Source organism: Pan troglodytes, chromosome 9 (genome assembly GCF_028858775.2).
Source record: "Pan troglodytes isolate AG18354 chromosome 9, NHGRI_mPanTro3-v2.0_pri, whole genome shotgun sequence".
Classification (NCBI taxonomy): Eukaryota; Metazoa; Chordata; class Mammalia; order Primates; family Hominidae; genus Pan; species Pan troglodytes.
In genome coordinates, this window is record NC_072407.2 from 88,563,881 (window position 1) to 88,578,364 (window position 14,484).

General features: G+C 44.1%; 1 protein-coding gene across 3 annotated transcripts in view; it reads right to left on the minus strand.

The window, feature by feature from the left end:
- Positions 1-14,484, minus strand: part of ME3 (malic enzyme 3) — a 231,763-nt gene that overhangs the window by 106,518 nt on the left and 110,761 nt on the right. For all 3 annotated transcript variants that reach the window (XM_001175318.5, XM_508682.7, XM_054662581.2), the window contains 2 exons: positions 12,076-12,209; positions 8,935-9,084 (listed from right to left, as the gene is read on the minus strand). In XM_001175318.5, the coding sequence (XP_001175318.2) occupies positions 8,935-9,084; positions 12,076-12,209 (284 nt within the window). The remainder of the gene's footprint in view (positions 1-8,934; positions 9,085-12,075; positions 12,210-14,484) is intronic.

Sequence of the window (14,484 nt, forward strand, 5' to 3'; positions counted from 1 at the left end):
ATAATAAAATAAAATAAAAAATAAATAATTCAAAACCAAAAACAAAAAAAATAAGCCACTCTTTTTAGACAAAACTCAATGTGAGCAAACAGAACATTTAGTGCATTTTACAGGTCAATGGGAGATCAAGGTTATCTGAGGAATGGTCCACTCAACTCCTGCTTATATGTACGTATTTCCTTCTCAGGGCTAGGAAATTCTCCCCACACCTATCCTTTTGATCACCATGGCTGTGATTGCCAGGGACAAAGGAGGAAAAGGACAGAGCCAGATAAAAAAGAAACAAAAGTCAGTTTGTTTAAATTGCCAGGGAATAATGCCTTTGGCTAAAGGAAGTCAACCCAGAACATCCTGTTCTAGTTAATAAAGTTCATCTGTCTCCCATTTAAGTAAGGAAAACATAATGTCTGCATTTGTGGGGGCTGCTCAGCCATTGCCACCTTCACTCCCACCCAAACTCATGGATGGCTGAGGAGTGTCCGTCCTTTCCCCAGAGCAAGCTGCTCCTTCTGGATGCTAAAGTCCTAGGCAGGCCACATGCATTTAAGCACAAACTCACTTTTTCAGATGCAAATCTCAAAGCTTTCACTAAAAAAGTAAGCCAATTCCCTCAGTGATTGAAATCTGTATAATTCAGACACAAAAATAAATGTTCCTTCTCTCCTCTACCTCTGTTCCAAAGTATTTCAGCAATGTGGGATCTAGATACAATTAACTTACTCCATGTGACATTCATGTCAAATAACAGCTGAACAACCTTATGCTTTGGAAGGACTCCTCCTCCTTCCACCTTCCTAAGATCTATTCCGGCATCAATTCCCAAGCCATGGCATCAAATAATCCATGACAGATTCTGGATTGCCCAGCTGGTCTGTCTGGGAAGGTGCCCATTTGTGAATCAGAGCTCTCAGCAAAAAAATGACACTTCTGCAGATAAGCCTGCAAGCTTTTTCTTGTCAGAAAATGAAAAGTATGTGTTTTCATTTACTTTTGCATTTTCCTCCCTTAAATGCCAGAAACATTAGAGGCAAATTTGTAGCCACAGTGCTCTAATCTGCAAGAAAAATGAAAGACCGTGAGGGTTGGAAGGAGCCCTGAGATCACCTACTAATATCCTCACTTTATAGATGAGGAAAGTGAGGCCCAGAAAGGGGGAGGGATTATAGGTCACGCTACTAGTTCATGACAGGAACCCATATTTCATGACTCCCAGCTCCTTCTACTAATGTACAGTGGGCCGTGGAAATATCTTCTACTCCTGCCTCCTTCCGATGGTCTCTGTTCACTTTGCAGTGAGCTGCCTTTCACCATCCTTTTGTCCGGTGATTCTCAAAGTGTGGTCCCTGGCCAGAAGCATCAACATCACCTGGACTTCGTTGATACGTAAATTCTCTGGTCCCATCCCAGACTTGCTCAGTCTATTTTAACAAGCCCTCCAGGTGATTTTAATGCTCACTAAAGTTGAGATACTTACTTTAACCTGTTAGCTTCATCCAACCTATTCACAAGGGGATCAGATCCATCTGATTTCATAGCTCTTTTTCAGTTTGGCTCTTCTGGTTACCTAAGGCAGAAGTTCACTTAAGTTACCTCTGGAGAAAGAGTGTCTATTGTAAAGTTTTGACCAGGAACTGGAATGGAAAGCTGTCATGAACTGAGGCAGCTCTAGGGACCACTCTTTCTGTGTTTTTCCCTGTTTCTCTTCCATCTGCCCTTATCTCCTCTTCCCATAATATTCCTTTACTTCCACGTCTATTACTTTCTGTTCCTTCTTAGCTGGCATTTGCCATTGGCCTACCACAACCTGACTCTAAAGTCTAAACCATGGTATCCTTTTTGCCTTAATTTTTCTTCCCAAGTGGAAAATTCTTTCTATATGACTGCTTTCATGTCTCATTTCAAATTCCTGAAAAGGACATTAACTGGTCCAGTGTATCTCTTGAGCCCGGCCACACGGGGTACACGGTTACCTAAATGATTAACCACCCTTGAGCCTGATGTTTGCTCCTATCTAATCAATTATTGACATCACATGAGTGGGCAGCTATTACCATTACAATGTGGGTAATTACATGAGGGAGTCAAGAGGATGAGAGTGAAACTTGGAAGTGAGACTTCTGTGTAGTGATAGGAACTTCAAGAGGAAATTGGGGAAGAGAGGAGGATGGCAGATGTAGAACTCCCCTCCCAACCCTGTGAATGAGATGAGGGGGCTTGGGTGGTGGGGCTGAACAATTTGGCTTGCTGAAGGTTGAGTTGGAGATGGAGGTTCTGTTATCATCTTATTATGACCTCAACCTTCAAGAGTACTTCCAGGTTGGGATGGGCTGGAAAATACGGGATGCAGATTATCAACTCCCTAAAAGTCACAGAAGATCCAAGCTGTAAGGAATTTCAGGGAACACTCAGGTCAGCAGTTCTCAGCCCTGGCTGCCCATTAGAGTCCTCTGAAGAGCTTCTGAAAGCCAGAGATGCCTGGGCTCCACTTCAGGGATTCTGATTTACAGCTCTCCAGACACGTTTAGTGCATAGCCGGGACTGAGAGTTGGTGCTCTAACTAGACCCTTTTAATTTTACAGGTGGGGAAATTTAGGTTTGGCTGCATAATATTACCATAGATCACTTAAAAATCTATCTCTAACTTGTTTATAGAATTTGGGTTACTAGATCATAAAATTTTAGAGCTAGAAGAGATCACGGAAGCCATGCAGCAGAACCCTACCACTGTTACTACAGACTAATGAGCTAAGTGACTTGCCTAAGGAGTTGTAGCCAGAAAGGGGATGATTGAGGGCAAGAACCCAGATCTCCTGACTCCTAATCCAGTGCTCTCCCTATAACAGCCAAGGACAAGGGACTAAAAGGGCCAGATGAGAGGTTAACCAGAACCGGCTGCAGACCTTGTACACAGTCTACTCAAGGACGCCTTTCCAGCAGCACAGCTGAAAGTTTGGCAGCAGAGTCTGGGTGAAATTGGAATGTCAAGCAGTCTTGGCCAAAGGAATCAGTGCTTTGGTGCCCTGAGATTGGGCAGAAGGCTGGTTTGATGATGCTAGTCCTTGCTTTCTGCTTGCCTCCCAATTTTGCTGGGAGTATGTGTGTGTGTTTGTGTGTATTCCCAATCAACGGACACCTGGGTTGGAACTGTGTTGTGATGTGCTCAAAAACCATGCCCTGGGTGTCAGGGATCTCTCCATTTACTGGGGCAAGGTTGTCTTTGTTTTCCAGAGTGGCTTTGATCAAAGTATTGACATTCATTGGTCTTGTGTACAGCTGGAAATGGGCTCCAGTGGGTATTTAGGAAGCAGAGGCGTGTGATTCATGTCCCAGGGGTCCCTCTGGGTGTGTGTGCACATGCATGTGCATGTGGGGGTTGCCGGTGGGCTGGTGGAGGTGGTTGAAGACAAGAAGGTTCCAATGCAAGAAAATGAAGCATACCAGACATATTGAGTGGGAAGTAGGAAACTCCAAGGAGGTAAATGTGAACCTTAACCATATCCTCTTATGGGTATGGGGTGAGAGGGAAGAAGAGATGAAAAAGTAATACTCCTCCTTTAAGCTTATGAGGAAGTTTACAATTGATAAAGCATGTTCACATGCGTTTAGCCCTTCTGACCCTCATAATGATGCCACAAGGTGGATAGTTCCTGTGATCCGAGCTTGGAGCTGTGGAGTAGCTCCAAGGCCACATGGTATTTAGATGAGGGGGCTGAACCACTACCTCTGACTCCAGCCCAAGTGCTCTGTCCAACATGATATATTATGTCTCCCAAGTGTGAGAGTGTGTGTGTGCACCCATGTGTGTGCCCCTCCTGGGTGCAGACTTATCTGGCAAGGGAGTTTAAGTGAAGGCCAGAATGATGTGTCATGTTTACCAGGGCCAACCAGAAGCTGGACTATGAATTCAGGAACAACACAGGAAATTGGCTCTTGGTCAGCTGTGATGTCTTAGATAAGTTAGCTTTCGTTTTCATCTCAGTGAAATAATAAGCACCTCAAGGAGTTGTTATAGGGCTCAACAATAATGCACACAAAATAGCTAGACCAGGGCCCACCATGAGAAGTACATGCATTCAATAAATGGTAACTCTTAATATCCTGTATGTATGTTATTGGCCAGTGTGCAGAAGACCACCTATTTGCAGATAAGAAAGACAGTAGCTTGGCTCAGGGCCAAGGGCTGCTGGCTTTGTCCAAATACATCTTCAGGTACTTTCCACAGAGCTTCCGACTACATAAAACCAAGTCCCACTTCCCAGCCTCACCTTTCTAACTCATCACAGCCCGATCTCTGATTCCTCACACATACTTGCTAATGATTTGCTAGTTAAGTGCAAGTACAGATGATTTCAGGTCTGAATCAAACAACAGAGCGTGGCGGTACTTCAGAGGACTGGGGTGGCCTCAGCAGGTTTACAGTGTGTATTCTTGGGTGGGGTGACTGAGTAGATGACAACTCCTGGGGTCCTGGGTCAAACAGATCACAGCTGCTGAGCTCCTACTAGGGCCAGGCCCTTTACATTTGGAATCTCATTGAATCCTCCCAAGCAGCCATGTGAATAAGTGTTATTTCCATTTCACACATGAGGAGGCTGAGGAGGTGCTAAATTAATTGTCAAAAGTCATCAGGAGCTGAGATTCAAGGCCAAGCCTGCCTGGCTTCAAAGTCCGTGCTGCTTCTACTACCTACAACCCAGCCCTCTGACAAAGACGCTCCTTTGACCAAAACTTTAGTTGGGCTCCTGAGTCCCCTCTGACTGGATCAGACATTGGTCTTCCCTCCCTGTCCTTGTAGAATCCAGTGTGAGCAAGAATCCTGCTAAGTCGGTTTGGCCAAAATCCTCCACCTGCCTTTGGTAACTTGCCACCGTTGTTATCTCAGGACCCTGGTCCGCCTTCAGCAATAATCCCATCCTGTCAATTTAACCAGAAACCCCTTATTCTTGATGTTTCCTCCTAGTAATTTTCCAAGCACCGCCCCCCATGCTGTTCCTGGGTTATAAATCCCCATTTGTCCTTACTGGAGTCAGAGTTGAGTCCAATCTCTCCCTCACTGCAAGACTCCTCTGCCATAGTTCAAAATCTATCGTAGTCCTCTGCCCTCCAGCTCCTGAATAAAGTCTGCCTTACCATCTTTAACAAGTGTCATAATGTTTTCTTTCAGACCTCCATCACCCATACGGGTTGGACCCTACACCAAAGCCGGGAAATGTTAGGTCTAAAAGCGGGTGCAGCACATTGCTTGGAGCCCAAGAGGATGAGGCATGTGAAGACAGGGCTGGTCAACAGGGATGTGGCCTGGGAGAGGGAGAGTATTCACTGACACTGGACCCCATATTGGCTTCCTCCCCACGCCCTTCCTCTGGGTTGAGTTCTGTCTCGGCCTCCACCCAGCCTCACCTCTGGCTTTCACCTCTTCCAGCTCACACACTAGTGACTGACCTTCATGGGGCGTTCTCTCAAGCCAGGCTCATGGAGGTGCATGCAGAGGAGTGTCAAGTGAGAGGCAGGATGAGGCAAAGGAGGCTCCACCAGAGCCCAGAACCTTCTGTGGTGCCTATCTGCCCAGAGACACTCAGGTGCCCCTGAGATACTCTTTCCCCGGTAATGAGGTGATGCAGAGCCCCAGGCAGGTTGGAGTCTCAATTTTAGCATCAGCTGGATGTAATTAGCTTTGGTGGGGGGCCAGACACCATCACAGAGGACTTCATTGTTCTTGGGAACCTGGCAGGAGTGTTTATCGTTTCAGAAACTGAGAAGGTGCTGGCTCTCTCCCTCTTGGCCTCGGGACTGTCCTCCCTTCAGATGCTAATCCACAAAGTAAGTCCAAGCCAGGTCTCAGATGAAGTTCAGGGCTTGGGTGGAGCCCAAACTTTTATATCCCCCAGGAGCAAGGCAGGTGTGGAATCCACACCTGGAAAACAGCCAAATGGAAACCTAGAGCAACAACTCAGAATGTCACATGTCAGATAACTTAATTGGGTAATCATCTGAAGAAGGGTTTGTGCACAACGTATTCGGGAAGTCTGAACCAAGAGTGTGAGGGACTAATCCAAGAAGACGGTTAAGTCTGCCCACGCCTGCCTCAAGCTCACTCAGCTGCAGGCCCCCGGACCCTGCTGGATCAATTCCTCCCAGGAGAGCTCTAGAAGTGGTATCTAGCAATCCCCACCTGAGACCCCTGGGCAGTCAAACATTCCTGGAGCTGCAATGACATCCCACCCAGAATGCCCACCAGCTGTGCACAGTCCGAAACTGTAAGAGGCAGTGTAGTGTGGTGGTTGCCTGTCTACACTTTGGTTCAGATTGGCTTGGGCCCTGGCTTTGCTGGTTATAAACTATGTGTGACTTTGGGTAAGTTATTTCCCTGTGCCTCAGTTTTCCCATTTGCAATTGAGATGATAATAGGGCCTACCTCCTAGGGAGGTTGTAATCATTAAATGCATTAAGATATGTAAATTCAGTCCTGGTGGTGTCCCTGGATTCTGGAGTGGGCTCTGGAGGCAAATTCTACTTTTACAAGCCTGTTGCATATGCAAGGTCCTAACCCTTCTACTAGTTCATCTGGAACCACTGAAGCCACTACAATCTAGTTTCCATAAGAGCATATGGAGTGAGGGCTTCCACACATCCTGGCAATAGGGGCCAGAGTAGGGTAGACTTGAATTTCCATTAGATCTCAGTCAGGGGAGATGGTTAATCTTGCCTTAGGGGGATAAAGGTCCTCTTCAGGAAAAAGCTGGTTCTGGAAAAGCAAAATTGTGTATGTTTGCATAATTTTGGGTTTGGTTTCCTTCTGAAGTTAAAAGTGTTAGTTTGTTACATGTTCAATGATTCAATTTTCTTGGTAAATATTTAAACATGCATATGTATAATATGATTCTACATCTATCAATCCTTTCTCCTTTCTACAATAGTTACTGAAGAGAAATAGACACTGACATTTATCTGGTTCCAATTTTATGCCAGGTACCTGATCCACACTTCTCATTTTACCCTCATAATGATTGAGGTAGGTACTATTGTTACCTCAATTTCATAAATGTGGAAATTAAGGCAGAGAGAGGATAATAAAATCACCCAGGGTCAAGGAGATTAAAATTCGGGGCTGATTGCAAAGAACCAATTCTTCACACTGAGTACACAGCATTACTTTCCCAACCGAGTGACAATTACTTGCCAAGTATTGGTCTAGAATACCCAACAGATCCATCATGTTTCTTGCCCCTTCAAGAAGTTTGTATTCTAGTAGAAGACAGTTATATACAAACAACTAAAAACATGAAAACCAAAAAGAAAACTATGGGATAGACGAAGTATGTGTAATGGATTTTGAGGAGGCCAAGAAAGGGGTGGTCAGTTCAGCCTGAGGAGATGGGGGAGGGCTCCGTGGAGAAGTTGACCCTTGGGGTGGGCCTTGAAGGATAACCAGAATTGTGATGAGTGGAGACCAAGGAAAGGGGAGATGCAGGAGTTTGAGGCAGACAGGACCATACGTGCCAAGGCATGGAGAAGAACATCGGTGTACTTGGGCATGGAGAACAGATCAGAGTAGTTAGAACACTGAATTTTGGAGCTGGGCTGTGACAGGCTTAGATATCTCAGACTGTTGGGCTTGATTCTTTAAGCCCTAGGGAGCTGCTAAATGCCTCAGATGAAATGCCATGAGCTGATCTGTGCAGAAAGGATCATTTCTGAGAAGGAACAGGGAAGTACATAGAGTCCTGCATCCTTCAGAAATGTACCATCAGCTCCTAATGTCTCTACCACTATTGGTTTTGGGAATGAGAATAAGAGAACAGGAGTCTCCTTCCTGTTGCAAGAAGCATGTTGAAGACCAGAACTGTTATGGAGCCCTGGCATAGTGAGCCTCTATAGGTTTGCAAAAGCTTAGCTGTTCTGAGTGATGAGGATGTGTCTGCTGCAACAGCCAGACACACCACCATCAGGATGAGGTTTGATGTGCTATCCTTTGCCAATGGTAACAGTGGGATCCGGAAAGAAACAGGACTGGCATTGGGAACACACTGTGACCATCTTGTAATATTCAACCGAAATGCTGGCTACAAAACTAGAAGATTGTTTTTCCAAATTAAAAAAAGCTGTTTTGAATCCATGATTACATGTTCCCCATATAACATGTGATTTACAAACACTAACTTATAAATTCTACATAAATGTAAATTACATATCTGTGCACAGTATGTTGCATATTTACATATTTGAATGTAGACTAGAACAATGTTCCATTACATATAATAAACCAGGTAGCTCTTTTAACATTAGTGCTAGAACTATGTATTTATAATTATAAGGCACCTTCCACCAAGGACTCTACCATTTTTTCTTTTTTTTTAAACATATATTCTGAAGTCATTTTGAAAAAAAAACTGATTGCTTTAGAAAACTCCTCAAAATTCTTTGGCTCTGAGAGAAAATGGAGTGCCAAAGTTTTGTCTAATAAAATGACATTTAAAGTGGAATCTGAGTCAAGCCCAAAGGAAGATATGCTGGTTTTTCAAACATCAAAAGAATTCAGTCTTTGGTATCCAACACTCCATTATTCATTGACCTGAATTGGCAGGAGAGCTGTTGGTACTTTGGAGGTGACCAGAGTGGGTGAGAGAAGTGACAGGTAGCTAATGAGAGAAATACAACCTGAACTCTCTCTCAGGCCAACTCTGAGCATGCTGGGCATTTATTATTTGGAAGTGAAGAAGATTCAATAAACCCTTGCTAGCTACTCTTTTCACTCATTTCTCTGCTTACGGGGTCATTTTTCTGAGCAAGTGCTTGAAATCAAATGTCTTTTTGTTGGACCACTGACCCAATCAGAGTTAGCCTCCAGAGTCCCAATATGCATGAAGGGCGGAAAGAATTTATTCCCCTCTATGAGGCAGCCCCTCCCAGAGCCCTCACTCCACGGGGGCTCACCGGGGCCTGCGGAAAGTCAGGCCATAGTGCTGACAGGCCAGCCCCACGGTAGGTGTGTACACGATTGGCATGAACTTCTCCACGTCCGAAGTCAGCACTCGGTAGAAGAGCTTCTCGTTCCGGTCTTGGAGTGTCATGAGAATGATGTACCTTGTAAAAGGAGAGAAAAAGCAAGCTGACATGTGGTAGCAGCAGGCCCTGATGCCTCTGTGGTGTGGTGCAAAGACCCAAGTCTCCTGTTCCTGCTCAGCCCGGAACATTCATGGGCAAGCCATCTGCCCTGAGCATGAGCTTCAACAGCTATGAAATGTGAAGATGACCTGCTTGTGGTGCTTATTATTATACATGGTGTAGATACTGTTCTAAATATTTTACATTAACTCCTTTAAAACTTCCAATGGCTTGTGAAGTAGGGATTATAATTCTTGCTATTTTAGAGGCAAGGAGACTAATGTAGAGAGAAATTGACTCACCCCAACTCTCATGGCGTGTGGGAATTTGAATCTAAGCAGTCTGACTCTGGAATCTGTGCTCTCAACCACTGTTCAAGATGCTTATGATATTATGTGAACATTAATGAATGACAATAGCATAATAATATTCTGGAGGTGGGGTAGGGTCAAGGAAAATTCTGGGCATATAAGCACTCTAGGACTGGCCTCTCCTACCACACTGGACTGGTTCCTGTCACGAGTTGTGATTTCCAAAAATAATCTCTCTTTTACCTAATCCCTGAAACCTGAAATCACTAAGCCAGGGAAAGAGGCTTCCATTCAGACTCCTAAGAATGCAAAAACCTCTGTGAGAGAAAACCTAGGGGTTGAAATTCACAATTAAGTGCGACTGCTAATATCACAACCTTTCTGGATAATAATCTTGGGGAGAGTACCAAGGTACTTGATGCTCTGGCATGGGGTGGGATGGGAGAAATTTTCTAACAGGGGTAAAAAAAGTCTGTGGTCTGGTGAAATGATCACTGGGCATGACATCAGGATCCTAGGTTTGAATCCCAGCTCTGCTGTTTATTAGCTGTGTGAACTTGGGAAAGTCTTGTGTGACCTCTTGGGTCTCAGCCTCTTCCTCTGTACCAAAGGAATTGGTCCTTTGGTGGAAAACTAAAAACTGTGCTCTGGAAGGTATTTTTAGCAAGAGAGGACTGATACTCAGGAAGAGCAAGGATCTCAGCCCATTGCCAGTGTGGGATTCTCTTACCCAGTAGCCATTTGTGCGCATCTTTTCTCAATTCTACATTCAGTTATGTCAAACTGGTAACCTGAAATCAGCCATCGTACAAGTATTTACACTATGGAATCCGGCAGATTCCATAATTTCCTATCCCACTCCTCACCCAGCACAGATAACCAGTTATTAAAGATTTACCAGCACACCACTGCCCTTACCCAAAAGAAGATGGCGAGTTTTCTTAGCATGTCCCCAAGCACCTGTAAAATGAGGGACTCCTGGAAATAAGCGGGTCAAGGTGGTCAAGCAGCATCAGGGGCAAGCCCTCTAGAGCTCCCAGTAATGGGCACACTCTTCTGTCCCTGAGCCTGGAATGTTTCCCCAGGCCTATGAGTGAGGCCCATCTATCTGGAAATAACTGGGGAGGGAAGGATTTTTGAATTTAACTTTTAGAGCTTAATATCTGTAGGAAAGAGGATTTCACTTTGGACTTGATTTCTTCTTTATAAATTTAACAAAAGGAGAAGGTTCAGATTGTTCAAACTTAGGATGTGTCTCATCCTGTTAGTTGAATTCATTGTGTAATTTCTGGCTTGCTCTTCAGAGTGACTTAGCTAGACCCAATCAGAGTGAGATAAAAAAGAGGGAGAGGATATTTGGCCTGACTACAGTATGGCCTTGGAGTTAATGTGACTAACATCCTTCGAGTTTAGAGCTTTGGGAGTAGGGGTGGAGGTATGAGCAGAGGCTTCTGTGCTCATCACCACTCAGAAGCAATGGATGGTATGAGGGAAACAGAGGAATATGAGTGCAGGGTGACCCTGGCATGCTGCTGAGCTCTGCTCCTAGGGGGACAGCCACACCCTCAGGGACCTGAAGTCTTGGCCAGTTTGTTCTATAGATAGAACTGGCCAAGTTCTATAGTTTGTTTGTTCTAAGAGGGGGATTCCTTATCTTCTTCCTACATTTCTGCTAGAGCCAATAACAAGGTGACATATTTACTTGACAAACACTGACATACGGCCTACTATGTGCCAGGCACTGTTCTCAGCACATCACAAATACTAAGGCATTTAATCCTCATAACAACCCTATGAGTTTTCCCTATGGTACTCATCGTACCAATGGGAAAAGACCCATAGAGGCTAAGTAACTTTTGCCATTAAGAGGTAGAATATAGATTTGAACTCAGTCTAGTACTAGAGTCTGGTCTTGTAGCCACTGGTCCCTGCTGCATCTTAGCTGTGGCATAGCAGAGAAATGAAAAGCATAGACTCTGGAGCCAGGTCTCTGTGTTCAAATTCTAGCCGTGCCCATTTATAGCCATTCAACCTGGGAAGTGACTACCTTCTTTAGTAAAGCTGATAAAGTTGACCCTGTGATTCCCCATTGTCTCTTTATGTCTGGATCCCCATTGGAGGAGAACTCAGAGAGGAGGCAGGGTTATTAACTGTTGCCCATAGCCTCCAACAAATGACATCTAGGTCCATCCTAAGGTGTCCCCTGTCCATTTCCCTCTCCCCCACCACGTCCCCCTAATTCCAGGAACCCAAGCCACGTACTACTTCCTTAACAGGCCTGTCTCTACCTCTTTGCTCCAGTTCGTCCCTCTCAGTGAAATGTTCTCCCTGAACCCCATTGCTGTCTGCTGAAATCTTATCAGTGCTTCTTATGCTGACTCAGCTTCTACCACTTCCCAGAGGCCCTTCCAGATTCCACTAGTTGGAATGCAGTTTCCCTTCCCATTTCCCCCAGGACATGTCAGCTGTGTCTCAGTCATAACAAGCCTTGTCTCTCAGGGAGACCATGAATCCTTTAGAAGGTAGGGCTGAGTCTGGGATCTCTTCGGGCTCTCAGCCTTTTTTAGCTGGAGAGTTTCCAGAAAACCCTCTGTGAGGCACAGGAAACAGACAGCTCAGCCCAAGGACCAGACAGAGAGAACAGACACTAGGTACTGACTTGTCCAGGTCACTCTGCTGCCGCTCGTAATATCTCATGATTCGGAGGAGCTGGACGTCCTGGCTCAGAAAGCAGGGCGGGATTAGGCCGTGGATTCCAAGCTGCAGCCTTTCTTCAAGGGTAAAGGCCATCCCCTGGGAAAAACAGGAAAAGAACACCCACACGTAAGTGCATACTCCGGAGACAAAGGAACAGAAGGGGTCCCACCCACAGACAGGTAAAAGTCAGTGTGACTCAGTAGAAAGGGCCCTCAACTCAAATCCCACCTCTGCTATTAAAGTAGGAGGGTCATCTTGTGCCAGTTACTTTGATGCTTCTGAACTTCAGCTTCCTCATTGGAAAAAATGGGGAAACTATCTGTATCATCAGCATTTTTATTTTTTTTAATATCTATGTTTTATTTTATTTTTTAGAACAGTGATATGGTTTGTCTCTGTGTCCCCACCCAAATCTCATCTTGAATTGTAATCCAAATCTGTAGTCCCCATGTGTTGAGGGAGGGCCCTGGTGGGACGTGATTGGATCACAGGGGCAGTTTTCCCCATGCTATTCTTGTGATAGTGAGTGAGTTCTCATGAGATCTGGTTGTTTGATAAGTGTCTGGTGCTTCCTCCTTTTCTCTCTGTCCTGCTGCCATGTAAGATGTGCCTGCTTCCCCTTCACCTTCTACTATGATTGTAAGTTTCCTGAGGCCTCCCCAGACACGTGGAACTGTGAGTCAATTAAGCTTCTTTCATTTATAAATTACCTAGTCTCAGGTAGTATCTTTATAGCAGTGTGAAAACGGACTAATACAAACAGTATTTACAGAAAAACTGAGAAGACAGTAGAGTTCCCATATACCCCCTCAGCCAGTGTCCCTGATTATTAACATTTGACATTAGTATTATACGTTCATTAGAGTCAATGAACCAGTAATGATCCATTATTATTAACTAAAGCCTTTAGTTTATTCAGATTTTTTAAAGTTTTTATCTAACTATATATAGATAGAGAAATATATGTATATAATGATGTGTGTGTGTGTGTGTGTGTGTGTGTGTGTGTGTGTGTGTATATATATATATAATTTTTCCAGGACCCATCCAGGATCTTGTATTAAGTTTAGTCATCATGTCTCCTTAGGCTCCTCTTGGCTTTGACAGTTTCCCAGATGTCCCTTGTTTTTGACAGCCTTGACAGTTTGGAGGAGCCCTGGTCAGGTATTTTGCACATACCCCTCTACTGGAACTTGTCTGATGTTTTTCTCATGATTGGATTTTGGTTATGGGTTTTTGGAAGGAAGATCACAGAAGTAGAGTGCCATTTTCATCACATCAGACCAGGGGTACATATAATAAATGTGATTATCACTGTTGATACGGACCTTGATCAGTGGCCAAAAGTCATGCTTGTCAGGTTTCTCCACTGTAAAGTTACTTCTAGCCTTGGCCATTGGGAGTGTTTTCAGCGGGCTCTTGGATTTCTTTGACATACTACCCATAATGTAGCAGTAGTGGGTTGGTTGTTTTTTCGTTTTTGTTTTTGTTTTGCAATTCCTTACTTTCTGGCACTACAAGATGCTCCAGGTTCATCTTGTACATTGCCAGCCGTGGTCCTAGACTAAGCCATTTCTCCAAGGATCCCCAATTCCTTTTTCAGAGCATGGTATTAGAAGGCAAGATTTGGGCACTATTTACTACTTGTGTCCCTTGCTTATTTCTAGTCCCTGTCAGTTGACAGAGCAAGGAAATATACATGTGTATATTAAGACTGGAGTATAACCACATATCTATAAATTTTTCTATATTTAACCATCAGAACCTATATTAAGCTGAACATAAGTTCATACTAATGTCTCCAATGTGAATTCATTACCACATGGATCATTTTAGCCGCATCACCTTGCTAAACTGTGAATTCCCACTCCAACAATAAAAAGCTTGGCTTTGACCATCTCCCATTTATGTACTTAATTGCTTAATTTCAGTATACACATATAGCAGTTTCAAAATGGTTAACCTGTACCACTGTGGGAAACAACTTTATAAATTAGAGTACAGTGGTTATGTGCAGTTCCTTTTGCCTTTAGTCTAATAAACTCCACTCATTTCTGAAGTTACTCAAGTCAAAACTTTTTCCCTCTACCCTCTTCACTGAGATTGTTACATACATCTGTAATACAATTAGATTCTCTTGTCATAGTCTGCATTCCTTCCTGGAATCCCCCAACCTATTAAATAATTTTTTAAAAATCTGGACACATTAAGGCTCCTTCTTTATGCTGTAAAGTTCTATGGGTTTTGACAAATGGATGTCATGCATCTACCATGACAGTATCATACAAAATAGTTTCACTGCACTAAAAATTCCATGGGCTTTACTTGTTCATCTCTCTTTCCTTCCCCAAACCTCTGGCGACCACTGACC